Raw genomic sequence first — 26,408 nt, 5'->3', positions numbered from 1 at the left:
GTGTGAAATGTTGGTCAAAGTTAAGGTCAAAAGCATCTCCCTTCATATTCTAGCAGGCCTGTGTAATATTTTGGGAAAGCCATGCTTTTCTATTCTAGGTAATTTTATCTCTTGATGTAAGGAATATAAAAGTCACTGTATATTTACTAGGAAATATGGAAAACGTCCCCCAAACATAGTCTAAAATAAGAATACTGTGAATTCTGGAAATTGTTAAGTACTAGATCATGCTTTACACCAGGGGTGTTAAGTTCTAGATTCCCTGCCTATATGGTGGGTCAGTGTGGGCCTTGTGAGATGGTGAGGCCCATTGTCAGCACCCACTGACTATGTACTCTGAGCTGTGGAACCTTAAACTACATTCAGGAGGTTCTTAAATTTTCTGTTTGCAATTACTATGACAAAATTGAAGTCTGCAGGGCTTTCAGATGAGGTGCCTCTTGCCACCCTTCCCTGGAGGTGGTTGTACTGAGAGTGCTTGTGTGGCTGGTGCTGACAGAGCGCCCCATGTTCCCCCTCTGTGTCCTTGATGACTGAAGATTCCATCTGGAACACTGAGTATTGTATATGACATTCTTCTCAAAGGTCCAGGACATGCTTAAATGTACATATTCTCATTATTTTCTCACATTGTGTGATTCATTTGCTCACAAGGAACATTTCCTACTTTGCACATAGCCAGTCACTTGGCCCACCCTGTCACTGCCCTTCAGTTCTCCTATGGCTTGACTGGGCTCTGAAGGCTGCTTTGCTCTGTTGGTCCTTCTCCTGGGCCTGGCATGCCTGTGTTGCAGGCCCTGTGCAGTCCCATCTTCTGTGACGTCTAGGCTGCTGCAGCCCCTTTGTCTTTACTTTGAAGCACTGTGCTGGCTTTGTGGTAGAAGGTATTCTATTTTTATTCATTTGCTTACGTGTTCCAAGAACAGAGTTACTTTTACACAGCAAACTCCTCAAGGAGTTTCCGTTGTTCACCACCCCAGGTTAAATATGAATGGACTCCGTGGCCTCTGTGCCATCCTGTGGGGTTGGATGTGACTTTCCCTGTTTCCTCCAGTTTCAGGACTTCTGCATCGTAGGTGTGCCACGGTGCCCCATGTGCTCAGAAAGCAGAGTCTTGACCCCTCATGCCCTGTTTCAGGTCAGTGGCTCTCATGACTTATGGTGCTTCCCATGAGGGAGCAAGCCTGTTTTGTGCCTGGGGGAGGCCATCCAGTAGGGAAGGCAGTAGAGAAGGCAGGGGAGGGAAGGGGCGTAATAACTTCGTATAGCATACATTATACGAAGTTACCTTCTCCTGGGCCTGGCATGCCTGTGTTGCAGGCCCTGTGCAGTCCCATCTTCTGTGACGTCTAGGCTGCTGCAGCCCCTTTGTCTTTACTTTGAAGCACTGTGCTGGCTTTGTGGTAGAAGGTATTCTATTTTTATTCATTTGCTTACGTGTTCCAAGAACAGAGTTACTTTTACACAGCAAACTCCTCAAGGAGTTTCCGTTGTTCACCACCCCAGGTTAAATATGAATGGACTCCGTGGCCTCTGTGCCATCCTGTGGGGTTGGATGTGACTTTCCCTGTTTCCTCCAGTTTCAGGACTTCTGCATCGTAGGTGTGCCACGGTGCCCCATGTGCTCAGAAAGCAGAGTCTTGACCCCTCATGCCCTGTTTCAGGTCAGTGGCTCTCATGACTTATGGTGCTTCCCATGAGGGAGCAAGCCTGTTTTGTGCCTGGGGGAGGCCATCCAGTAGGGAAGGCAGTAGAGAAGGCAGGGGAGGGAAGGGGGGAGGGAAGGCGGGGGAGGGAAAGTGGGGGAGGGAGAGGGAGGGAAGGCCTTCTGAGGGTCGAAGTACATAGAGCTTGTGGGACAGAAGGAGTTGCTGGTAGCCAGGCAGGACCATGGCTTTAGGGGGGTTAGTCTGTCCCTGACCCTGTTGTAAGCAGGCAACTCCAGCTGGGGTCAGAGGTCACAAGAGTGGCTCCATCAAGGGAAGAAAAGTCAAGAAGGGTTGGGGAAGTCTGGGATGACTCAGGCCTCAGATGTGGGTGCCATTCATTTAAGTGGAGGTTGAAAGGGACCACAAAAGGGGCTGGAGGCAGCAGGCTGCTCCAAGTCTCTTCAGACTTGGCTGAGATGGCCAGGAGAAGGCGGTAGCTTCAGAGTGAGAATTTGTCAGGGGTTGTGGTTTTCCCTTCCTTCCCCCCACCCACCCCACCCTTCTAAGGATGGAAGACTGAATAATTTGGTGATTATTGTGTTATTTTTTTGACCAATGAGATGGATTTAGTTGGTGAGAGATAAGATGAGTGTATCAGAGAGAATAGGAAAAAATGAGGAGGTTCTGGATAAGGAGGTGGTGGTAGTCGGGTTCGGTGGGAGGGAGGAAAAGAGGAAGGAGTCCATGTCTGGAGCCACCTTTCTTGGTGAAGGCAGGAAGAATTGAGAGTAAGGACATCTCAGGTTTAGTTTGAGAGTGTGAGCCAACTAGCTTAGTACTTTTAAATGGTAAATGAGGTTTTAAAAGTGATTTTATAAACATTTATGTCTATTACTGTTGTATGTGTTACTCTCAGAGGAATGTCTAGCAGGCAATGAAAAGTGAATGAATAATTAATACAGATACATGGCTTACTGGAGACGCAGGTCTGAAGTTTGGTGTGTGAGTGTGTGCATAGTCGCTGGGGCTCTTTGAAAGGTCAGTGCTAAACAAATTGCAGCCTTTTCTGCTCAGGTGATTTATGAACTTCAGTTTTGACTATTCCATAGAGATGGAAGAGCCATTGAAGCTTTGGCATAATTGATGTTTCTGTTTAGATAGATGCATTGGATAGTGATGTGTGGACTGAACTGAAACAGAGATGAAGCCTTTAAATGGGAAGGAAAGGGGAGGTTCAGATTAGCCTCACCTAACCAGGGTTAATTACACCCCTGGAATTTAAACGTTTAGAGAAAAGTATTATTAATGTGTTATGACAAGTATATTTCTGAATGGAAAAGGTGTGTAAATTTGGCCTCTGAGTTTAAAAGTTGAGAGACAATTAGTACTGTAATTTCAGTGGGTGATATTTTTATGAGCAACTCTAGCATCTAGGTCTTTATGGGGAGCTGATAAAATTGAGCCTGTTTCAGGCATTAGTTACATTCCTGAGGGGAAAACAAGTCTGTAACAAAGGTTTTTATGTTAGTAGTACATACATCCCAGCTGATTATCACTCTAATTGGAACACTGCCTCTCCACAAGGGAAACTTTTGTGCTGAGAATCTCTTGTGATTGCTGGGCCTGAATTCTCTCAACTTGCTCACATGCACGGCGTGATCTTCTCACGCACATGGACAGCACATGCACTGACATGCCTCCCTTCCAACTTGTTCTTAGACTTCAGCTGACTAAATGCAGGCTCTGCTCAAGCCATGGGTTTAGGCCTCATTACTTGAAATACCTATTAATCCATTACACATTTTAGTATTATTAAGGAGAATGCTGTAGCTTCTTGACACTCTGAATGTGATGGGAAAATGTCTGATCATGCTGCAGTGAAGCTGACTTGAAATGTTTCTCAGGAATTCTTGGGTGACAGGATGGAACTACGATTGATGATTGTATTTGAGTCTTGTTGATATGTGCTGTTTAACCTGTGGTCACTCTTGGGCCACATGTACGTTAAATGAAATCCTTGGCACAGTAGAAGGAGAGCCAGAAGCCACAGAAAGAGTCCTGGGCAGGCAGGTCCCTGTGAGGGATTGCTCTTAACACCCTTGGCTTTCCTTTGTGGTCTGGCCATAGAGGCCTCCGCAGGTGGGCTCCACAGTGAGCCTGCCACTCAAGCAGCGGTGCAGCCGTTTTTGAATGAGAGGGTTGTGTTCTAAAGTAGCTTCAAGATCTGATGTATGCAAGTGTATGATCCTGTTAATGGTCACTGGAACAATAAAGAATTGCCTAAGACAGCTGCCTTATTATCAGAGAGAACTATTCGAAGGGCATAATGAAGTCATGAGGGTCATTTAAAAATATTTTACTCTCACTAGATTTAAGACATGTACTCATTTCAAAATCTAGTCTTGAAGTGTTCATAATTTACAGTTAGTCATCATGTGACTTACCAAAGTTTCATTTTTAAAGTCGTTGTATGGTTAAAGTAGGATATCAGACTCTTAGAAAATCCCAGCCTTTTGAAAGTCATGTTGAATTACGTGCTGGCAGTTTGTTTTTTACTCCTCTCTGTTCGTCCCTAGGGTCTATTAAGAAATACATCAGAAATCACTTATTGTAGCAGTGTGCTCTGTGGAATTCTCAGTCTTCCCAGTGGGGCGTGCTCAAGAGAGCCGTTGACACCAGCTGCTGACTGGTTCCCATAGATGTGACAGGCGGTGACAGTAGCAGCTGCTGTTGGGGGTGAGGGGTGAAGCCTCATCAGAAATCACTTATTGTAGCAGTGTGCTCTGTGGAATTCTCAGTCTTCCCAGTGGGGCGTGCTCAAGAGAGCCATTGACACCAGCTGCTGACTAGTTCCCATAGATGTGACAGGCGGTGACAGTAGCAGCTGCTGTTGGGGGTGAGGGGTGAAGCCCAGGGACCTGTTTCTGTTATAAAGGCTGGGCCTGGAGACAGGAGCCCCGAGTCTTAAGTCACAGCTCTAGGCTTTGAGGCCTTTGCCACGTGCAAGTTCCTTAGACTTGCCCCTGCAGTGGAAGTGGCTCTGTGCACCTTCTCTTCCTGCTGCCATCCTTGGAGTCTTTGGTGCCCCAATGGCTTGTCCTTTCTCAGCCACCCCCAGTCAGTAGGGTTCTCTCCAAGGGCCAGTGGGAAGGACTGCAGTGGTGTGGGGATAAGCAAGAGAGGGTACAGGGCCTAAGTGTTAAAAGCCTAGTGTAATGAGTAGTCTCAGCTGTAACTGAAGAGCGAAAAGTTCAGGAAAGTAAAGCTCGGTAATCTGTGCATTTTTATTCAACATCACCCACTTACTAAGTTTTCTTGCCTTGCATTTCCTATGACTAGTCTTTCCCAGTGCCTCAAAATTAAGTAAAACAAACAGGCTTATAAAACGTAGATGGACATAAATTATAGACACATGAGGTAAATTTTGGAACTAGGGAGCAAGTTTATAGACTGAGTACTATTTTTATAACGGATTTTCCTATATTTATTCTTATACTTGTAAACTATATAGAAAGCTGAAAGGAACATTGATTTTCCTGGTCTGATTTGCTTTAGAAATATTTTTGGTTTGATCCCTGTACCGGCCAGCCACAAAAAACAACTAAAATAGAAATGTTTTTGTTTGTGCCAATAATTGGGACTGCTAATTAAAAATAAGTCTGTTCACTGTGGATCATATTATAAAACAATACACTAGTTAATTAACATTAGTGTGCTAGTTTAATATGTCTTCTCACATTGGTTATTGTGAACATTTTCCCCATGATTTCTATGAAGGCTATTTACAAATCAATCTGAATTTCTTTATTCTGCAAAGCCACAGAACTTTGAGTGGACCTAGCACAAGAGATGGTTGCTTAGGAATGCGAATTATGTGACAGGCCAGGCCGTGATGTTAGTCTTTTGGATTAATACTTATTTTACAAGTCCTTCAACTTTTGAGTTTCTAATACACTAGGAATAGCATGCAAGGGGAGAATGAGGAACGTGAGCAGCGTTTACCTACATGTCTGTAATACCATGTTCTGCTATGCGTCCTATGGCCTACTAAGCATTTATGTTTTTGTGGACAGTGGGCTGCTCCCAGTCTCAGATATCAAGGGTTTATCTCTGAGAACTGTGGTGGGTACTCATGGGTGTGTCAGCCCCGCTGGCCCCACCTGCTGCCCATGCTGGTGCTGTTTAGAGGTCAGCAGACACTATTCTGTCAGAAGGAAAAAATGGCCTTTATTGTGTCTATTTTTCTGTTTCTCCCCTGATATGAAGGAGCTGGAGTTTTTTGTTGTTATTTATGTTTGTTTTCGTAACAACCCCAGGAAAGCTCAACAAGTAAAACAGTAGCTCATCCCCAAATGCACATGAACAGATCAAAAGTCTTGCAGGCCGGGCCAGCCCGGTGGCGCACTGCTACAGTGCGCGGCTTGGGAGTGCGGCGGAGCTCCCGCCGAGGGTTCGGATCCCACATACAGACCGGCCGCTCACTGGCTGAGCGAGGTGTGGGCGCAACACCGAGGGTTGCGATCCCGTTGCCGGTCCCAGTCCGGTACGGGCGCGACACTGAGTGTTGCGATCTGTTGCCGGTCATGAAAAAAGACAAAAAAAAGGGAAAAAAAAAAAAAAAAAGTCTTGTGGGCCACAGTCTTGGAGGTCATGACCTTGCTGCATCATTTCCACACCTGTGAATACAATGTGTGCGTGCTGCAGCTCTCCCTTCCTGAGCCCTGTTCAGGCATTGTTCATTAATGGTGGCATGCTGGCACTGAGCTTAGAGACATACTTTATAATGTGGCGATGAACCATGTTTATTATTCCTGGTCTGGGGTAGATCCCAAAGTCAGCATTGTGACACATTCCCGAGCTGGCTGGTTGTCATGTGTTAAATGTGGTGCTAGGAGGAGATGATGAGCCTCTGATGGAAAACATTGGGTTTTTACTGACACCTTAAGTATGATAGTGTTTTATGGCCCCAAACTGTATTTTCAACGGGTCCTTTCTGTAAAGAAAATGCATTATAAATTTAGACTCTGGTAATTTAGAAAACCGATGCCCCAGAGTTGTTTTGGCCAATGTAGAAATTTGGTTTAGTGTAAGGTGAGGAAGACAGTCTAATATTCAGTCTTATAGAAGTAGGCTATTTCCTGAAATAGTGAACTTTCCTGTCATTAGAGAAGACGAGAGAAATATTGTTGGGCCGGCCCGTGGCTCACTCGGGACAGTGCGGTGCTGATAACACCAAGGCCACAGGTTTGGAACCCTATATAGGGTTCGCTCACTTAAGAGAGTGTGGTGCTGACAACACCAGGTCAAGGGTTGAGATCCCCTTACTGGTCATCTTCAAAAAAACAAATATTGTTGATGGTGGTACACAGCATTTATTCATAGATGACCTGGATGAACTGACCTCTGGACACTCTTACTCTTCTAAAGAAAGGCAGCATGAGCATACCGTGCTGCATCCTTCCAGACAGAGGTCATTTCATGCCACCACGCCCTCTCCACGTCCTAGACAGTGCCCGCTCAAGTGTTCTGGTGCCCAGCGGCCCTGCCACCATTGTGGGCAAGCCTACATGCTCAGGGGGCTTTGCAAAATGAAAAAAGATTACTTACTCAGATTACTGAGTAATCCCAGATTACTTCCTGTTAGCTGGCTACTTTGTGTTTGCTTATTTCCTGTAAGCTGAATATCGCAGTGAGAGCTGAGAAGTCCCCTCCTGGGCAGCAGTGACTCTTAGGAAGGACCCAGGATCCTGGAGAGGAGAGGGTAGGGCAGTGCTCTGTCTCTGAAAGCCGCCCTCCAGCTGCCGCATTCAGGGACTTGTAAAGCAGGGCCACGCCTTCTTTGTTTAGCTCCTGCCACTCTTGAGGCTGCTGTGTGTCAGCCTGAAAACTGGATGTCCCTTGGAATTCTTTAAGCACTAATTTTTAATTTTGACTTAATGTAAGTCATGTATCAAATATTAGTTGATCTCTCACAGTTTTTCCTACATAACAAGAGGTGTCGGGTGCTTTTTATATTTAGTCATTAGGATTGTGTTTTGAAGGTATTAGCCCCTTTTCCTAGTTCCTGGAGCCAGGCCCAGGTCTGAGAACCAAAGGAGAGACCCTCACCCTCAGGCACATACACGTTCTGATCACCACCTCACCTGCACCCTCTTGTCCCAGCCCTGGCACATCGCAGGTGCTCAAAATACTTGTGAAATGATTGGCCAGAGGTTTCACAGCTATAAGTGATGGAATACTCTAAAGATCTCCAAATATTAGATTGTCTAAAGACAGATGAACACACCTTGTAAAAATAAGCAAGTCAAGAGCACCTCTGCATTTGGAGGAAGTCTTTGTGTTAATCACATCTATTTTCTGGTAAAGGCAGGTGTTTCCTAAATTAGATTTGAGGTCATGAGTATTGCAGATGGGCAACAAAAGTGTTTAGCACTGGTAGAGAGGACACCAATTGGCATCTGTCCCTACTGTGCCTGCAGTCTCACCTGGCACCGCATGTGCCCTGCCAGCACTCGGACAGCCTTTGGCTGGGGTTTTGCCTCTGTCCATGCCACGAGTTCTAGTTGCAGCTCTTAAGGAGTATGTCCATCTTTCAGTCTCTGAGCTGTGTAGAGTCTGAGACACGGCTTCAGGCCAGGCAAATCCAGGCACTCGGGAGGTGCTCAGAGCCCTGATGTGGAAAACTGTCAGAACCTGGAAGCTAGGGCACCACGCAGCGTTAAGACCCGTTCCTCTTCCACTTAACCTGGTCTGTGGCCTTGTAAATGAAATGCGCAGAGGGCTAACAGTTCTGAATTTGAGAATGAAAATCTTCTAACAATTGTTTTTGTAGAATGAAAACAAAACCATAAATAAAATGATTGCTAAAAAATGATTAAAGAGGCGAAAACAGAGCTGATGAAAGAGAAGGAAAGGAATGATGAAGATAAAGGTGGATTTAATAAGAATGCCTCTTGGGAAGACCCCAAGGGGACTTCTGACATGTGCAGTCTGTTTTTTAAGACTCAATAAACTCATGCTGTATGTGGGGTGTGTGGTGTGTGTGGGGGAGGAGTGTTTGTGTGTGGTGTGTGTGTATGTGGGGGGGTGTGGTGTGTGGAGTGATCTAATAGAAACATGTTAGATTGTTATTGGTCAGCAGCTTGTGCTGTAAGCTCCCTTTGTCTGTTTTCTCTTCTTGTGGCCCAGCAGCCTTCATGTTGGATCACAGGAGGGAAGGCAGGGAGAGGGGTCAGCTTGTAGGAAGACCTGCTTTGGTGATGATGATGATGATGATGATCCTGCATAATCTGATGCTGCTTCTGGGGAAGCTTCCAGAAACTGGGCTGGCTGTGTTGGAGCTCGGTGGGAACGCTGTGGGTATGGTTTCTTAGATTGTGCGTCCAAGGACAGGGTCTGCTTGGTAATGGAGACTTTATTGATTTTATATCTGACACCTAAAAATATTGAATAAAAACAAATAAGCATGTATTTATATATACATGTATATCTGTGTTTTGACTTCGATGGACTTTAAAATAAGCATTTCGAGTGTTTTAAATATTCCTTTAACATTTAAACACTAAGATATTCAAAATGTAAATGAAAGGAATTTGCCTAATGACAACAGTAACTTTCTTGTAAAAGGAAAATTTTCAGTGACTGTCAACTTGTAACCTTGTTCTGCCAAATCAGCTTCATGTGAAGGGGACACCACTTGGAGTCGGCTTTGGAAGGGCAGTCACAGAGCCCTTTCCACAATGCCGAGACCCACAATGTGTTCCTATATATGACCCTGTTACCTGACTTGTCCAGTATTGAAATGTGTTTAAGTATTTTTTTTTTCTGTTGCTGATAAACTGTATATCCAAATATCTAACTCTTGACGTTTTCGATTGCATTTTACGAGTTTCTTGTATAGCCTGACCATATTCAGAGTTGGAGTGGAACTGGAGATCAGCCAGTTACTCATTTAACTCTGTTGCAATTTTGCATTCTTTAGAATCTCTGAACTGCCGTAGGCATTATTTTAGAGAAAGTGAACCCAGTTGGATTAATGTTATTTGGGTAGAATTAATATGTTGAAGATCAATTAGAGTTCCCGATACTATCCCAATGTCTGTCCCAGCCATGGGCTGTGCAGTGTGCCATGTTAGCTGGGACAGGGCCTTTGGCTCAGGTCCAGCAGCTCACCAGGCAGGGGCCACACAGGGCCTGCTTCGGTTCTGGTGTAACTGAACTGAAGCAAGCTACTGGTTACTTAGGAAGTAGACACCCACATTTTACTGGAGGATTGTTACCTCAGTGCACTTGATGAGAAGTTTTACATTTCACTGTATTTCCCCTGTCATTGTTTTTCCTTAATTTATTTGAAAACTATATGGGAAAAATATGCATGTTTGTAAGAATTAATCTACTCTAATAGTGGTAAAAAAAAAAACAAAAAACTGTGGATAAAAGGTCATTGTTTTTGTATTATATCAACTTAGAATTTCTTGCTTTTAGGTGAAATGTTAGAGAATTTTACACTGTCTTGCTGAATATAATTACTGTGTACAGACATAATCTGGGATTTCAAAGCTTGGAATGTTACTTCTACTTGTGTCTTACTGGCCAGTCTTTAAAAGAGAGTTGAACAGTTATGTGTGTTAAAGTAAGAGGTCCTTAAGCAAAGTGGCTGCCAAATGCGAATTATTTCTCAAATGTAATTTGTGAAAGTATTTATCTATGTGGAATAGAGATTAACTATCTAAATTGAATTTTTCCATGTTAAAATAATCAGATAATCACATACTTCTGTGAATTATGCAAAATGTTATTCCTAAAGCTATTAATAGATTTAAAATATTAAAATAAATTTTGTCTAACATTCTTGATTTATACATATTAGTTATATGGGAAAGTCAAGTCATGATTTGAGAAGAAATTTATTTGTGGCCTAAGTGAAAATCTGAATAAGCCGTTAACTGCACAGAGTAGAGGGTCATACAAGGTACTTTACACATGAGACTTCATGACTGGTGGCTTGCTGATGAGAGAATGTACTGTTACCTGCCGGGCCACGTCTTCAGACTCTAATTCTAGGGCAGTCTGTGTTTGTTAAGGCTGAAAGTAGATGATCCGGTGCATGAATGTGTCTTCTCCGGTTTTTCTTCTCTGTAGTCTCACCAGTGATCATTAAAGAATGGGCAGCTTACAAAGGGAAGTCTCCTCAAACCCCAGAACTGGTGGAAGCTCTTGCCTTCAGGGAGTGGACCTGCCCTAACCTGAAGCGGCTGTGGCTGGGCAAGGCAGTGGAGGACAAGAACCGCAGGATGAGGGCCTTCCTGGCCTGCATGAGGTCGGACACCCCAGCCATGCTCAACCCTGCCAGCGTGCCCACTCACCTCATGGTGCTCTGCTGCGTCTTACGGTGGGTGCTGGGGGTGCGGGCAGGGGTGGGGGCTGTGACCATGGGATCCAACGAGTTCTAGAAAGGATGTCAGGTGTATTCCAGATGAAGCCTGTTTTCTGACATTTGTCCTGATCCCATATTTACATATATTATAGAAATGTGGGCCATGTAAGTGCAATATATGTTTTAATTTTACTATGTGGTATATTTATATAATAGGTATGTTTGGAAAACATGTAGTATGTAAATGTCGTATAACTTTAAACATGGTTTATTCTTTAAATATTGAAGATTTTGTAGGCTATAAGGAGGGATTATATTATGTATTATTTGGAATTCTTCTATAGGGAAAATTAGTTTCTTCTTCCCCTTTCATTTATTTAGTCATTTATTTATATCAGTTTGGACCTGTGTACTCATTTTATAGGGTTAAAATCAGTTCATTTTGGGTTGTCTCCAGTACTGTTACTTATCTTGCTGCCTGCGTTGTCCTGGCTCTGGCTTTGGGAGCTCTCTGGGGTTGGCCCTGTGACACTACCATCCCTTCGTTTTGGGAGCACGTCCTGGCTTCTGGCCCTACAGGGTGCCTCTGACGTGTCTTATGCCCCCCTGCTCTAGCATCAGCCCTGGTCCGTTGTCATGGGGAAGAATGTCTGGAAGCCCTGATCTGGGTGCCGGTGGCTCCTGCTGCGGGAGTCGCCATGTTTGGGCCCTTGCAGCTGACAGCAGCAGGTGCATGTGTAGACACTGTTGACATTTTAACGTTAATTGGAGTTGGGATGCATACTGGACGTTCATTAGGTTTTGGGGGTTGGTTTTGTTTTGTTTTGAAACAATTTCAAATGTAGTGAAAAATTACAAGTATAATACAAAATGCTTTTTTTACTCAAATACCTTAGTGTGATTTCCTAACAAACGACATTTTCCTATGTTCATATAACCATCAGAGAGCCATCAAAATCGACCCACATTGATTCTTCAGTCCATCCTATCCTCAGGGCTTATTTTTCCAATGGTCCCAGCAGGGTCCTTTATCACCAGGAACCCATTCCCAGTCCTCTCTGCTCTCAGTGGGGTGCCTGTCTGGGGGCTCATGGTTCTGTCCCTCCTATTACACAGGCTGCTCACCCTGAGGGCTAAGTGTAGGAGGTGGCTGTGGCTTCTTCATGAGAGACATTCTGCAGACTGCTCTCCTCAGATGGTCGGCATGCTGTATCAGCGTGGAGCCACAGCTTCCCATGTCTCCAGGGATTTTGGTCCGTTGCACTGTTACTCATTTTGATTTTGATGCTGCCCTGCTCACTTTGTCAGCTGGCCTTTGTGGTCTCTCCACTGGCCTTGTTGTTCTCTGTGCTCCTCTTTACTTCTCTGCCGATGTTCTGCCTTCCCTCGCATCTCCCGGGCCTCAGCCTGGGATCCCCACTTCTCCAAGCAGCCCAGCTCATCCACATGGAGATGGCAGTTAGAAACCAGGCTTTCCCCATCACTGGCTTCACTGCCCCAGCCCTCCAGTGCTTTTGTGGATCCACCCCAAGGCAGCTGCCTATGTATTGCTGTTTCTCACGGAAAACAGAATTCTCCCCAGTCCCTCAATCTGGTACTGTCAGTGTCCCCTCTCCACATATGTAAGACATGGTCTAGCAGAGCACTTGACTGTCCTCCACATGCCTGACCCCAGGGGCCCGGAATGCGGACACAGTGTGCTGGGCGCCCCTGGATGTCACATGGCCCTGTGGTATCGGGAGAGGACAAGCTGCTGTTGCATTGGTGGAGGGTGACGTCCACAGTCTTCCATCTTTGTTTTTTAGCTCATGCTCCTTGGTGTCGTGGTACAGGGTAGTGTCACTGTTTAGTCCTGTCTGTCATTCATTCAGCCTCTTGTTTGGCTGGTGCCTCGTGGAGGCCTTACTCTGTGCTGGACACATGGGGAGGAGATCAACTGTCTTTGTAGCTCCACCTCACACCTCCTTTCTCCTGTGTACTTGTCTTGGTGCTTGCATGGATCTCTGCCAGCTGTAGTGTGAGCCCTGCCTCAGCAGTGATCCCAGAAGCAAGTTTGCAGCCTCTTCAGCACTATTCAGATGGCCACAGGCGAGACACAAGTGAATGAGTGTGGCCGTACTCCAGGAAAATTTTATTGACAGACACAGTGACCAGCTCATGGTGTAGTTTTTCAGTTCCTTTGTAGACTGCTCTCAATTTAGATTTGACAGATATTTCTTGATGATTAGATTCAGTTCTTGCATTAGAGGCAGTACGCTGAAGAAGGGGTGCGGTGGGCTTCTACTCACACTCTAAGGCAGCTTTTGCTTTTGGTAGTGATGTTAACATTTATCGCTCAGTTAAGGTAGTGTTGGGCATACATATATTTTAAATGTGACATTATGGCAGCAGTTGGGAGGGATGGGGAGAATATCAGTCAAATCTCTAGAATCCTCCAAAGCAGAGACAAGGGAGGTGGTGTCTGAGCAGAGGGTGGTGCAACGTGAGGGTGAAGGCTGAGGGCTTTGATGGGATAAAATGTGGACAAGGTGACGAGGCCCTTATCCAAGGGCAGCTTACATTCTCATGAAGAGACAAGACATCAGACAAATACGTGCAGACTGGGTTAAATCCTGGAAGAGCTTAAATCAGTTAACAGAATAATGGGTGGAAGGCATGAGACCCTGAAGTGCGTTTGCTCAGAGACCCTGCAGATCCTGCCCAGTGCGTTCCGAGAGGTCGTCGACTGCGCCCTGTTGGAGCTCTGGCTCTCCCCACTCCTGTGCTTGCAAAGGGCAGTGAGAGGTTACCCTGCCGTGGTAAGAAAACGAAGGCCAGGAAGGTTAAATGACTCTCCCGAGGCCCTATAGCTGCTTGGCACATCAAATAACATTTGTATATTATACTCAATTGTGTGGAAAACCACATCTAGAGAAAAGATTTCCAGAAATTTCATAGGTAGATTTAGCCATGTGAGAGAGATCTGAAAATATCCTAAATGTACAGATAGGAATGACCTGAATACAAGAGATGACTCTGAATAAGGCATCAGCCACTCTTTACTGTGACGCCATTCTTGCTGTCCGTGTGGTTTGGTATTTAATCTGTGTATTTACACACATATGCACTTCATACTCAGTATCCAGGCAGGCATTCAGAGGACCTATGATGAGAAGGAACTAAATGTTATCTTTGTTATAGAAAGCTGGATAGAGGAAAAAGTGGGTATTCTGACCAACAAGGCTATTTGTTATAGCAGCTAAATTGAGTTCTGAGCATCTTAGCTGTCAGGAAAAAATAAGAAAGATCTTGGGAAAAACCAACCGATCCCCAAGAAGGAACCTATAGCCAGAGGGTCGGGGAGGGGGGACTGAGGAGTCATTTAATGGGGACAGAGTTTCAGGTGGGGAAGGTGAAAGGAGTTGTGTGGATGGATGGTGGCAGTGGTTGCACCGCACTGTGAGTGAGCTTAGTGCCACTGAACCGTACACTTAAGAATGGTTAATGTGATAGATTTTATGTTACGTGTATTTTGCTGATTTAAAAAAAATTAAAATAAAAGGAACATAAAACATGGATGCTTAAAAGCAAAGAACACTGTATATGGAGCACAGTCTTTCTTCCACAACGATTTTTTTCAGACACAAGTGGGAGCTTTCTTCATATTTGCTGTTTCTTGCATCAAGCCCTGACTAAAATTCAGTAAGACAATTGTATTTAAGACTTGTGGCACTCAATTAATTGCAAAGAATGTAATTTTTGTTACTGCATATATTGACAGTTTAATTACATGAAACTTTATATCACTTTTTAAAATATATTTGATCAAATACAGATACCACAGAAATGTAATATTCACTGTTCATTCACAGTGAAATTGCATTTCATTCCTACTTTTGCCACATAATTTTACCATGAAGTGTATATGCTTTCTGTGCCTCAGTTTCCCTATCTCTAAAATGTGATAATTGTTCCTGCCTCAATTGCCATGATAATTGGTGAGTTGACTGATACCTGGCAGCTAATGAGCACGTAAAATTTCCAGTTTGGAATTTAATTGAAAATATATCTCTTAATGAGCTCCTCCCCCTTGGTTTATATTCTTGTGGATGAATATTAATAAGTATAGGAGTGAGTTCAGAGCAGCACCATATCTGAGCCTTGTTTTTAACTTAGATTTTAAACACTAAGAACACTTACTCAGCATATGAAAATGGAAAGAACTTTATTAAGCATGTCACAGTTCTCTGAACTACTTTTGAGTTATTTGTGAGAGATCACCTAGTAATATATCATTGTAAGTTATTTTTAGTGATCAGCTGGCAACTTGATTTGGTCATCCTTCAAGTTTGTCAAATGCATAGAATTGAGAACCTTTGAACTTGCAGAAAGGTTTATGACTTAGTTGTTATGGCAGTCTGTTCACTTTCTACTTGGTGCTGTGCCTTTGTGCATCCTGGGAGTTTTTTTTTTTTTTTTTCCTTTTTGTCTTTTTTCGTGACATCCTGGGAGTTTGTCACCAGGTGGTGCTGGTGCAGGGCAGGGAGAGTTGCAGCATGGAGCTGGGGGCTGTCGGGCAGACTGCTGTGGTTGAAGTTGAAGGTTTGGAAACAGATTTCCCTTCAGCTACCACACCAGGGTGCACCTGTTCTGAAGGTTGTGGTTGTCCTGTGTGTTGCTTTTCTTGAGTAGGTCTCTGCCCCCCATCGCCGTTCAGTTCTGCACCATCCCCATTTGTTCACCTGCCACTGTGGAGCCTTCAGCTGCAGAGGTTCATGTAACACGTGCTGCTCTTTATCATGAGATTAACCTTTCTTTTTTGGACCTGGGGTCTACCTCCTGGGTGTCCTGGGTTGAATTAAAATGAATAGATCGTGTAAATTGGTGCTTATAGTGTACTTCCGGGGTTTAAATTTTTCACAAGAGTGAAGTTGTGTCAAAAACCACTGACCAGCTAGTTTGCAGTATGCGTGATTTAGTGTGCTATTTTTAATTACTCTAAAGTAAAACGTTCTGATCTCTCTGGATGATGACTGTGCTTTCATTTATAATTGGCATCATCAGTGAAAATAGAAAAGCTGGATGAGAAGTCCTTATGGGCCTTGCTGGCTCACAGCACCCTGCATTTACTTAGAACCCCCTGCTAGGTTTGTCCATGTAATTAATGGGTGATCACTCAGTAGTCATGCCTCACCATTTCTGTCTCTCCTTAGGTATATGGTGCAGTGGCCAGGAGCACGCATACTGCGTCGTCAAGAGCTGGATGCCTTCCTGGCTCAGGCGCTGTCTCCCAAGCTCTATGAGCCGGATCAGCTACAGGAGCTCAAGGTAATCTATCAGCCGCATTTCATGGTCTTGGGAAGCCTTGCTTTGGATTTCAGTGTAACACAGCTTCACCAGGCAGAACTAACTGCTCAGAGCACTAAACTGATATTACTAATATGATGTGAACTTGATCGCCTTCAGGGCAAAGGGAATATTTCTTTCTAGTTATGGATTTGCCATTCCCAGTTTAGAAATGATCGATTTCACTTATGTCAGAGAAAGATTTTCCCTTGTTTACCAATGGATGTTTATTCTTGTTTTTCACATCAGGAAATAAACTTGCCTTTTTTATTTTAGGAGAGGATTCCAAACCCTGGGAGGGCTTGATCTTAAGAATTTTCTAACATCTAGGCAGAATTCTTTTTCTTATTTCATTCCATTGTTCCTAATTACAACTTTAGTTTTCTCTAAAAAATATTCTTTGCCCTTCTAGTATTATAAAATCCCTTTTAAAAGACCACTTGAAGAACCGTGTCACAACATCACCCCTATGTCCTTTTTAGTCAGTATTTACATCACATTCCTTTTAATTTTGCCTTCTAGTAATTTTTTTTGTTCTGTAATTGTTTTGACAATATTGATTTTCTCCAAGTTGACACCTAATTTTTTAGCGTGCACATCTTTTTCAGTACACTTTTATTAGTTGCTGTTTTCATAATGGTTGTAATTGCTTTCTAATTTTCATACCAAATTTTAGGAAGTTCAAGAGTTTTCAAAGTTAGCTCAATTGACAGATCTGCCTTTTTTTTTTAATGTACAGGGTTTTGTTTTTTCTTTGCCATCAGTTTTTTTTTCAAACAGAGTTTGATTTGTAATCAGTTAATGTCTTTTGACAAAATTGCCTTCACTTTTAAATCTTTTTGCCATTCTTTGTGAAGGCATTCTTTCCCTGATGAGGAATTTTAGGCTCGCTTTATAGATTTTCAGTATATGACTGTTGGTGCTCAATAAATTTCTGGTTTTCCCTAAATTATTGTATTAAATTGAATAATTTGGTGTTGACTGAACCTCCTCGACCATGTGGAGCTCACTTGAGACTTCTGATGACTTTGAAACAAGCTAAGTAAAATAACCAGACCTTAAGAGAATTCACCTCAAATTGTGTTCTTTATAGATCAAGCTTTTCTGTTTGTTAGGCACAAGTTATTATTACTTTTAATGTTTTTGAATTTACATTTCTGTTTTCAATGTTTGGTCAAGTGTCCCGTCAGGCAGTGTGGCTGGTGCTAAGTCAGGTCCTTCCCTGTGCCCTCACCTGGTTTGTCTCATCACCGTCTTCGTTACAGACTGTGCTTCAGGGGGTTGGAAGTACTTTCACTAGAGTGTGGCGCCAGCCCTCTACCTCTACTCCTGTTTCTCTTATATAGATTATTCCATCAGTATTGACATCCCAGTTCTGAAAATCACACCGCCAGGTATCAGGTATGCCCACTAAGCCTTATTCACCATCAAGTTACTTTTACTCAAAGTTCATCTTATGTCCCCATATCCTTTTCATTTTTGGATCAACACATAGGATATAACTTTTGAAAAACAATCCACTCTAAGCTTTCGTTTTGGTTCTTTTGAGGTCTTAGTGCTTTCATGGTTTTCTCCTGATTCTTCATCTAAAGCAAGACAATTCTAGAGATGTATTCAGAAAGACATATTTTATGTGTAGTTAACTTCAGTCTCACTCATCGTTCCTCTGGGTCTTGCTTGTCTGGAGGTCGACGGTTCCCTTTAATAAGGACAGCCTACACCTGTAAGTGCTTCATTTTCATGATTAGTATAAATTGTGAAAGAACTTTGGAAAAATAACATTTGTTGGGGGGAAGGCAGTTTTGTTTTTGTGTGTGTGTGTGTGCGTGGGCATGTGCGTGTGTGTGTGTGTGTTTATTTTTTTAATTGAAGATCCTCTCTGCTATCAGATTGAGAATTGATAGTAATAATCATTATTTAAATGCTACAATTCCTATGCAGAGCTGAGGGTTCCAAAATTCAGTGACAGAAAATTAAATTTTAAAATTGCTTTTTCCTTTAGCCATTAAAGTTTTTTGACATATCAAAAGCGACAGCAGTGCTTTTCTGTAATACTCCATTTCACTGTTCGTGCTGTAGTCAACTCTTGACTGTTAGGGCTGCTGTGTCAGGCCCTTTACCCAGTTTGTGGATTGCCCAGACTCTACTTTTCTTCTGCCATTTATTGTCCACTGTGCATCTTGCCGTCAGAAGAGGAAAAGAAGAAGACTCAGTTCTGACGGTCTGGACTCATGTTAGCTTTCTGATGGGAGGCTTGGTGGGAAAAGACATTGGAACCATGAGCTAAAATGAGTTTTTAAGAACTTCATCTCATCCACGCTTTCTCTGTGCACCATGTCCATGAATAAGTGAGAGTGTTCTGCGTGGTTCCTTGAATGCCTGTGATGCTGATTGATGGCTCTCATTTTTTTCCTGTTATATTTTTTAAGCCCTTCTCCCAAGTTAGCAGTGACACTGTGTTTAGAGGAGGGTGGGTAACGGGTGAGGAGAAGGCACTTTGTACAGATGTGATATTTATCCAGCTTCCTTCTCTCTTACTCTTGACATTCCTATAATTGCCTTAAATTCTTTTAACAGTTTCACATGACAAGTGCAGAATATAAAAGATGGAAAATGAAGAGCTTTAAAGACAGTATTAGGGGTGTGCAACATGTCTGTGATACTAGTAAGAATTATTTTGCATATAGGTAAATATGACAAATTAAAGTAAGAGTCTGTCGCCTAGTAATTAGAAGTTGGACAAAGTAACTTTACTGAAATTTGATTCTTAAGCTAATTAGGTAGAAATTAAATTTCATATTTATATTTCCTGTAAAGTCAGAGTTTTTTGTCTGTGTTTCTCTAGTTGAGAGACTTTGGATAATGTTGATATTTTATCTCAATTGGTATAAGAGCACGAGGTTAGAATGTGACTTGCAGCCATTTCTGCAGTCACATCAGAATGCCTGTGTCCTGCAGTTGTGGAGAGATGGGAATGGGCCAATACGTGTAAAAAAGGCAGTGCCTGATACACATTTTTTTATGTCCCCCATATATTACATATTATTTTTATATAATTAACATTTAGGGAAAGAAAGAAAACACTTTGTATAATAAGTTTTTAAAAATTTTTGAAGGAAGCAAAATCTATACAATGTTAGGGATTTTATTCACAATGTTTGTATAGCTTTTATTTTTGAGAACTTTTAAATTAATGGTGTTTGTCATTACTAAAACTGCTAATTATCTTAAAACTGTAAACAATCATTTTTAAATTCCATAAAAATACAGTTCCTCTACTAATGTTGAAGCTATTTTATATATATGAGGGTACTTCATGGAAAAGTAGAGTTAAAAGATAATACGAATCTTTCCATGAACTTTTTGAAGACCCCTTGTATATGAATGTCAGCAGATTTGGAGATGAATGGTTCTAACTCGGGTGCTTTTGTGTGGCACACATCTCCTGTTGTTTCCGCATGCCACTAGCTGCCTGCTGGGAGAGTGATTTTGAGTTACGTTAGTTAATAAGGGTTTGACTCTGGAAATAGCAGGGTTGTGCTTCACGTACTTACACAGAAGGGCATTGGTGGCATTTTGTGTATGACATTTGGATAGCAAGGCAGACATTTTTAGAGCAACGTCAGCTCCATCATTTCCTCTCCCTAATCTTTGACCAGGGTCCTTCATTCTCTGGCACAGGGCAGACAGCGGGGTGCAGGCCCCCGGGCTGGAAATGGTGGAGTCTCACCCGGCTGGAAGAGATTTGTGGTCATCCGCAGAGCAAGGGGCCAGGGCCGGGGGTCCTGTGGCAGCCATGTTTATTCACAGGCCTACACATTTGCTTTGCCACTTTCCAACAGGGTCAGCTCCCTCTTTCTGCCTTGAGAATTCTTTGTTCCTGAAGCTCAGAGACGGGCTGCTGGGGTCTAAATAAATCAAGTGTTTTTCTCCACTTTGTTCCAGTTTGACCTTCTCTTTGCATATAATATAAAAATGCATCTAATTCCATGATCCCAGCCCCGCCTGCCCTCAACTGAACATTTTTTAGTTCACTTCTAGACAGCTACACAGGAAAGGTAGGAGCCAGTGGTACACAGTGGGATCCAGAGGTGTAAACAAACAGCTTTTATAAATGTGAACAAACTTCTCCAGGTTTTGAAAGTTTAACTGCATTGACTTAAAATTTATAAAAAGGTTGGACTGTTAGTTGGTAATGGGGAATGTTGATAGAAACAGCACAAAACAGCAGATAATCATAAACTCATTAGCATTTGGCACCTGGGTGATCTCTTTTCTCTTTAGTGAAAAGTTGTTTGACTTGTCACAGTTAGACATTGCTTAGATTGATATACTCCACAAAGACTGTACTTGAGAAGCAATCAACATCTGAAGACAAAAACCAGAGCAGAGTTAAAACTTTGTCTTGGATAATCCACAAACTAGGTCTTTCACATACCAACAGTCAAGAGTTGACTGTACTTGTGCTAGCATTTGTCACCTTGCTCCTCATATGCTAGAAGAGGGGGCTCTGTGCAGAAGGCCGTACCTGGTACTCATCATGAGGGAAAGAAAAGTCTGTGCCAGATCCAATAGCATGCATGGTTCAGATACAGTGTTTTCATTGTGTTCTTTCATTAATAAGCTATCCATTTCTCCTAAAACATTTTGACAATCTCATTAATAAGTTGCTTTCTAAAATATTAGCCTTCAAAATAGTGTAAACATAAAGCACAGACTTATTTGAGATGAAACTATACCAAGTAATTTATTAATATAACTACTTGAAAAATGCAAAATCTTAATAGAGATTTTTGACACTGTTTCTGTTAATACATTACACACGCTCAGGTCTAAAGTGTGAAGTGTTATTTTGTGGCGGGGTTGTGGGCTCTGGACTGCTAAGGGAACTGTCGTAGGTCACGTATCACCCTACAGTACTGTATTATTCCGCATAGTGTAACGCTTTACAAGTCCCAAACAGAAATATTTCAGTAAGTTTATAAAGCATTCTCTTAAATTTAAATTTGTTAAATAACGTAAAAAGCATTTCTGTTCAAATAAGGCCAGTGCTAGGTCAATATGAGGTAATGGTAGGACCACTTAGTGGTGGTGTTTTGTTGAGGAATATTATCTGCTAACTTTGGAGAGTTTTAGTGAGACATTGGAAGAAATAAATACTGTAGTGCTCCTATTCCATAGAAATTACTCTTTTCAATTTAAAGATTGAGAACCTAGACCCCCGAGGAATTCAGCTGTCAGCTCTCTTCATGAGTGGAGTAGACATGGCACTGTTTGCAAATGATGCGTGTGGACAGCCAATCCCCTGGGAACACTGCTGTCCCTGGATGTATTTTGATGGGAAGCTCTTCCAATCCAAACTCCTCAAAGCCAGCCGGGAGAAGACCCCACTCATCGACCTCTGTGATGGTCAGGTATGTTAGGGGGCAGGGTGGCCTCCTCTAACTGTAATGAAATGAAGCTTGCTGACTAAATCCATTGTCTTTTATACCATATAGGTCATGAAACCTGTGCCATGAAACAGGACTCAGTTTTAGGCTGGGCCAGCCCAGTGTGTAACTAAATTTGCATCAGGGCCCATGATGAGCCAGGCTCTGGACATACAGTTGATTCTCATTATTTGTGGTAGTTATATTCTAAAAATTGCTTGAACGCTGACTTACAGAATACTGGACCATTACTCCTAAGGAAGTACAGGGTTAGGTTCCTGTGAGGCTCCAGTCACACATTTTCTTCAGCCAATCTGTGCATAACCTTGTTTTATATGTTTTTCTGTTCAGAGACACCTTGTTTAACATATATTGTTGATTTATTATTGTTGAATTCAGGGCCAACAGTACCATAACTCACAGCTAAATGAAGCTTCTCTAACACACTTATTTCCTTCATGAGGCACATCACAGCCTCTTTGTACACTTCACAGTACTGGACAGCAGTTTAGCACTACACTTGGGGACCATTTTAAACAGTGAAATCACCAACAAAAGGCACAGCACAAAAATGAGAAAAATATGGCACTAAATGGGACGTGAAAAGGACACTGGTTCCAACCTGAGCTGAAACAAGAAGGCCCGTGTTGTTTTGTGTTGTGTGACTGCAGCTGGGCCTGTGTCGGGCCGCTCTGCACACGTCTGCAAACACCCGGGAAAGTGCCGTGAGTGCTGATTTTTTTTTTTTTTTTTGTCTTTTTTCGTGTCCGGCAACGGATCGCAACCCTCAGTGTCGCGCCCGTACCGGACCGGGACCAGCAACGGGATCGCAACCCTTGGTGTTGCGCCCGCACCTCGCTCAGCCAGTGAGCGGGAACCGGTCTGTATGTGGGATCCGAACCCTCGGCGGGAGCGCCGCCACACTCCCAAGCAGCACACTATAGCAGTGCGCCACCGGGCCGGCCCGTGAGTGTTGATTTTGGGGTTACAAATAAATGTTAACAGGTAGGCGAATTTGCAGATAAAGAATTCATGAATAAGGAGGACCAACTGCACATTTTTACAGCAGTCGATAACATCTTATTTCTTTATTACTCATTCAAATGCAGTTAAAACGCCGTGAGTGCTCACATCTAGGTCCTTGACTTGCAGGCTGAGCAGGCTGCCAAGGTGGAGAAGATGCGGCAGAGCGTCCTGGAGGGGCTCAACTTCTCGCGGCAGAGCCACCCACTTCCGTTCCCGCCGCCCCCCACCCTGCCCTTCTACCCGCCCTCCGTGTACCCACGCCACTTCGGGGCTGTCCCACCATCCCAGGGCAGGGGCAGAGGCTTTGCAGGTGCGTCGCTGTTGTGACTTGTTCCTGTGGGAAAAGAGAGGCTTAAAATGAGCATGTGGTCCTTGTAGTTGAGCCCTGTCTGGCTGTGTTGAGACCTTGTATTTGTCGGTCTTAGGACCAGTGACTCCTAGTTAGCGAGCGTGAGCTTGAGCCCTCCTGGAGGAGACTAGGAGAGGAAGAAAGGGAGCTCTGAGCACTGGCGCAGAGGCCGCCCTGTAGAATCTGTCAGTACAGCTGGAAACATTCTGCTCCCAGTCTTCATGATGTTTTTTCCTCATGTGTGAGAGAAAATAAATCCATCCAGGTCAGAGCCACCTCTAGTGCCTATCTGCCAGAGCCTGTTTCCCAGGGCCCGTTCTCCACGGCCCGTCGTGAGCCCCCAATGTCAGTGCCCTGTTGAAGGACCTGCTACAGGGAGGGTGGATGCCGGGTGCAGGACAGCAAGATGACAAGGGGGGTCAGGAGACCCGAACACCCAGCAGGTCCCCCCAAACTCTGTCCCTCATGCTTCTCCCTCTCTCTCTCTACCCCGGATCCTACAGGAGTCTGTGGCTTTGGAGGCCCCTATGGGGAACCGGTAGCAACAGGCCCTTACCGTGCCTTCCGGGTGGCGGCAGCATCGGGACACTGCGGAGCCTTCTCAGGCAGTGACAGCAGCAGGACTAGCAAGTCCCAGGGCGGTAATTACACCCACACCCTCCCCAGAGCTTCTGCCTGCCAGCACTTACTCTGCTCCATCTACCAGCGCCTGCCTTCCTTTACTGTCCTTACCAGCACCTCCTCCAACAGAATGCCCTTTCTTCTGGGCCCCGAGCCGACCTCCACTGACTGCTCCTCCCTGAGACCCTGCTCTCAGGTCTCTGCAGCGGCTGTGCTGTGGTCAGTCTCTCCTCTCAGAGTAGACCAGTAAATGTCCACCTAGAACAGAGCTCTCCTGTGCACCCGGGTGAACTGCCCGTCATCTTGTGTTCATAGGACGAGCTGCTGACTGGTACTCAGTGGTGTTTCTTTCCCAAGCAATCATCTTCTGGTAAAGATTATCATACTTTTATAGAAGACTAATAGCCAGAGAATTCCTGGCATAAAATGTCACACTTTGTTCCATAGAAATGTTTTTAAAGAAAGTTTTAATGTCAGATATATAAATAAGTTAGTCTATTTTAAATTCCCATTGTTTCACTTTTCATTTGTATTAGGCTTGCAAAGGAGAAAAAAGTCTTAACTTTTAGCTTTGGAAATAATGTGATGTTACTGTAATTTGAAGCCTGTGACTTAAACCTTTATCGTAATCTCACGTTTTGGGACTTAACGATTTAAATCTGGCCGTCCATTCACATTACAGGATTGTTCAGATAGATTTCAGAGTAACTGTTAGGATAGGCAAGCCTTCCTGTCTCGATCAGCAGTGTTTCTCTAACTCAGTTTCCGGGGGACTTGTAGGGACCAGGTGTAAGGAGCCTTGTAGGCGTGGCCATGGGTTGGGCCCTGCTGCAGCCATGGTCGCCCCTCCTTCCCTGGTGCAGCTGCATGCGTGTTCCCCGCCCTCTGTGTCCCCCCACCCCACCCCCTGCAGGGCTCCTCCACCCATAGCAGCTTGCAGTCATGTGTCCTTTCTGCTGCTTGATCTGCTTCAGAACCTTGTACCTTGGAACTGAAGCTGGTTTGTATTTGGGATGAAAGACTGAGGGAGAGGGGAGATTTCACTGTGGGTAGTGTGCGGGAAGTGATTTCTTAGACTGAGATGACAAGAGGACCTTGCTTCCTAACTTTCCTAAAATTATATCTTAAACTCAGATCTGCACTGTCCAGTATAGTAGCCACTGGCCACATGCACCATTGAGTGCCTTTGGCTGTGGCTAGTAAGTACAAAATATATACCAGATTTTAAAGACTTACTATGGGAAAGAAAAAGAATATAAAATTGCTCATTAGTTTTTTTTATCTTGATTAGATGTTGAAATATTATTATTTTGGATATATTGGGTTAAATAAAGTATATTACTAAAACACTTATTTCATCTGTTTCTTTGTACTTTTTTCATGTGGCTACTAGAAAACATGAGGCTTGTCTTAGATTTCTGTTGGACAGTGCGGACATAGCTGCTGCAGAGGCCGTTGCTACAGCTAACACCAGGATGCTGGAGAATTTGTTATGATCCATTCCCTGTGCCAGAAGTTTTGCTGTCAGTTAAAATTTGAGAATTTTCTTGGGTCAGAAAATCTTAGTATATGCAGGCTACCAGTAATTAATAGAAATTCGTGAATACAATGAATATTTGTGACTCTGCTTAAGGAAATTCTAACTTAACAATACAGTAAGAAATACAGACTAGATTTATTGATTATCTCCTACAATGTTTGGCTAAGGTAGTAAACTTGGAATATTTACCTAAAAAGAAAAACATTCTGAGTTTGCAGATTTTCATCCTGGTAATGGACAAGGCATGCCGTATGCATCCAGTGACAATACTTTATTGGATCTATTTCTATCTAAAAAGTCTTGTACATTTGCAGTTGTAACCTAACTCAGTTGTCATGGGTTCTTAATAATAGTTTAAAACCAAACTATGTGCACATAGGTACCACATCATAAAAAAGCAGTCTTTGCAAAGTGGGGTAAAGCGGCTACATGCTAAATAAACCAAAACCGAAAAGAAGTTTCTTGCTTGTTTCTCTTTGCTGTCCTTAATTATGTGATCGTAAAGATTTTGTCTTTTTGTGTATTTTTTGTGCAGGAGTCCAACCTATACCTTCTCAGGGAGGGAAGCTAGAAATCGCTGGTACTGTGGTTGGCCATTGGGCTGGGAGCAGGCGGGGCCGTGGGGCCCGAGGGCCTTTCCCCTTGCAGGTGGTTTCTGTTGGAGGACCAGCAAGAGGGTGAGTTCTGTGCCATGAAAGAACAGCATCTCAATTGCTTCTTTACGTATGAGTTTAGTAAGGACGGTTTTTAATATCATTAGATACATTCTTCTTTAACCTCATTGTTAATGGTTGCATAGGATCCAACTATATAGCATTATGTAATTATTTAGTTAACCATTATTAAGTAATTAGCCATACATTATTTAATTGACCAGGTGCCTTTTTAAATTATTTTTTTAAACTAACATTTTTATTATTTATTTATTTTATTTTATTTATTTATTTTATTTGAGACTGGCCGCACCGCGCTCAGCCAGTGAGCGCACCGGCCATCCCTATATAGGATCCGAACCCGCGGTGGGAGCGCTATGTCCCGAGTGCGCCACGGGCTCAGCCCTAAACTAGCATTTTTAAAGTTTGTTTTTTTCCCT

The 26,408-nt window shown here is 43.4% G+C and overlaps 1 protein-coding gene across 1 annotated transcript in view; it reads left to right on the top strand.

The window, feature by feature from the left end:
* FAM120A (family with sequence similarity 120A) overlaps positions 1–26,408 on the top strand; it is a 102,636-nt gene that overhangs the window by 74,540 nt on the left and 1,688 nt on the right. Inside the window, 6 exon segments of the mRNA XM_008576200.1 lie at positions 10,791–11,040; positions 16,218–16,332; positions 21,555–21,764; positions 22,932–23,115; positions 23,658–23,795; positions 25,851–25,992. Of these exon segments, the coding sequence (XP_008574422.1) occupies positions 10,791–11,040; positions 16,218–16,332; positions 21,555–21,764; positions 22,932–23,115; positions 23,658–23,795; positions 25,851–25,992 (1,039 nt within the window).

This window comes from Galeopterus variegatus, unplaced genomic scaffold, assembly GCF_000696425.1.
Source record: "Galeopterus variegatus unplaced genomic scaffold, G_variegatus-3.0.2 Scaffold1310, whole genome shotgun sequence".
In the NCBI taxonomy this organism is placed as follows: domain Eukaryota; kingdom Metazoa; phylum Chordata; class Mammalia; order Dermoptera; family Cynocephalidae; genus Galeopterus; species Galeopterus variegatus.
Note: the sequence above shows the minus strand (reverse complement) of the source record. Positions and strands in the feature narration are given on the sequence as shown.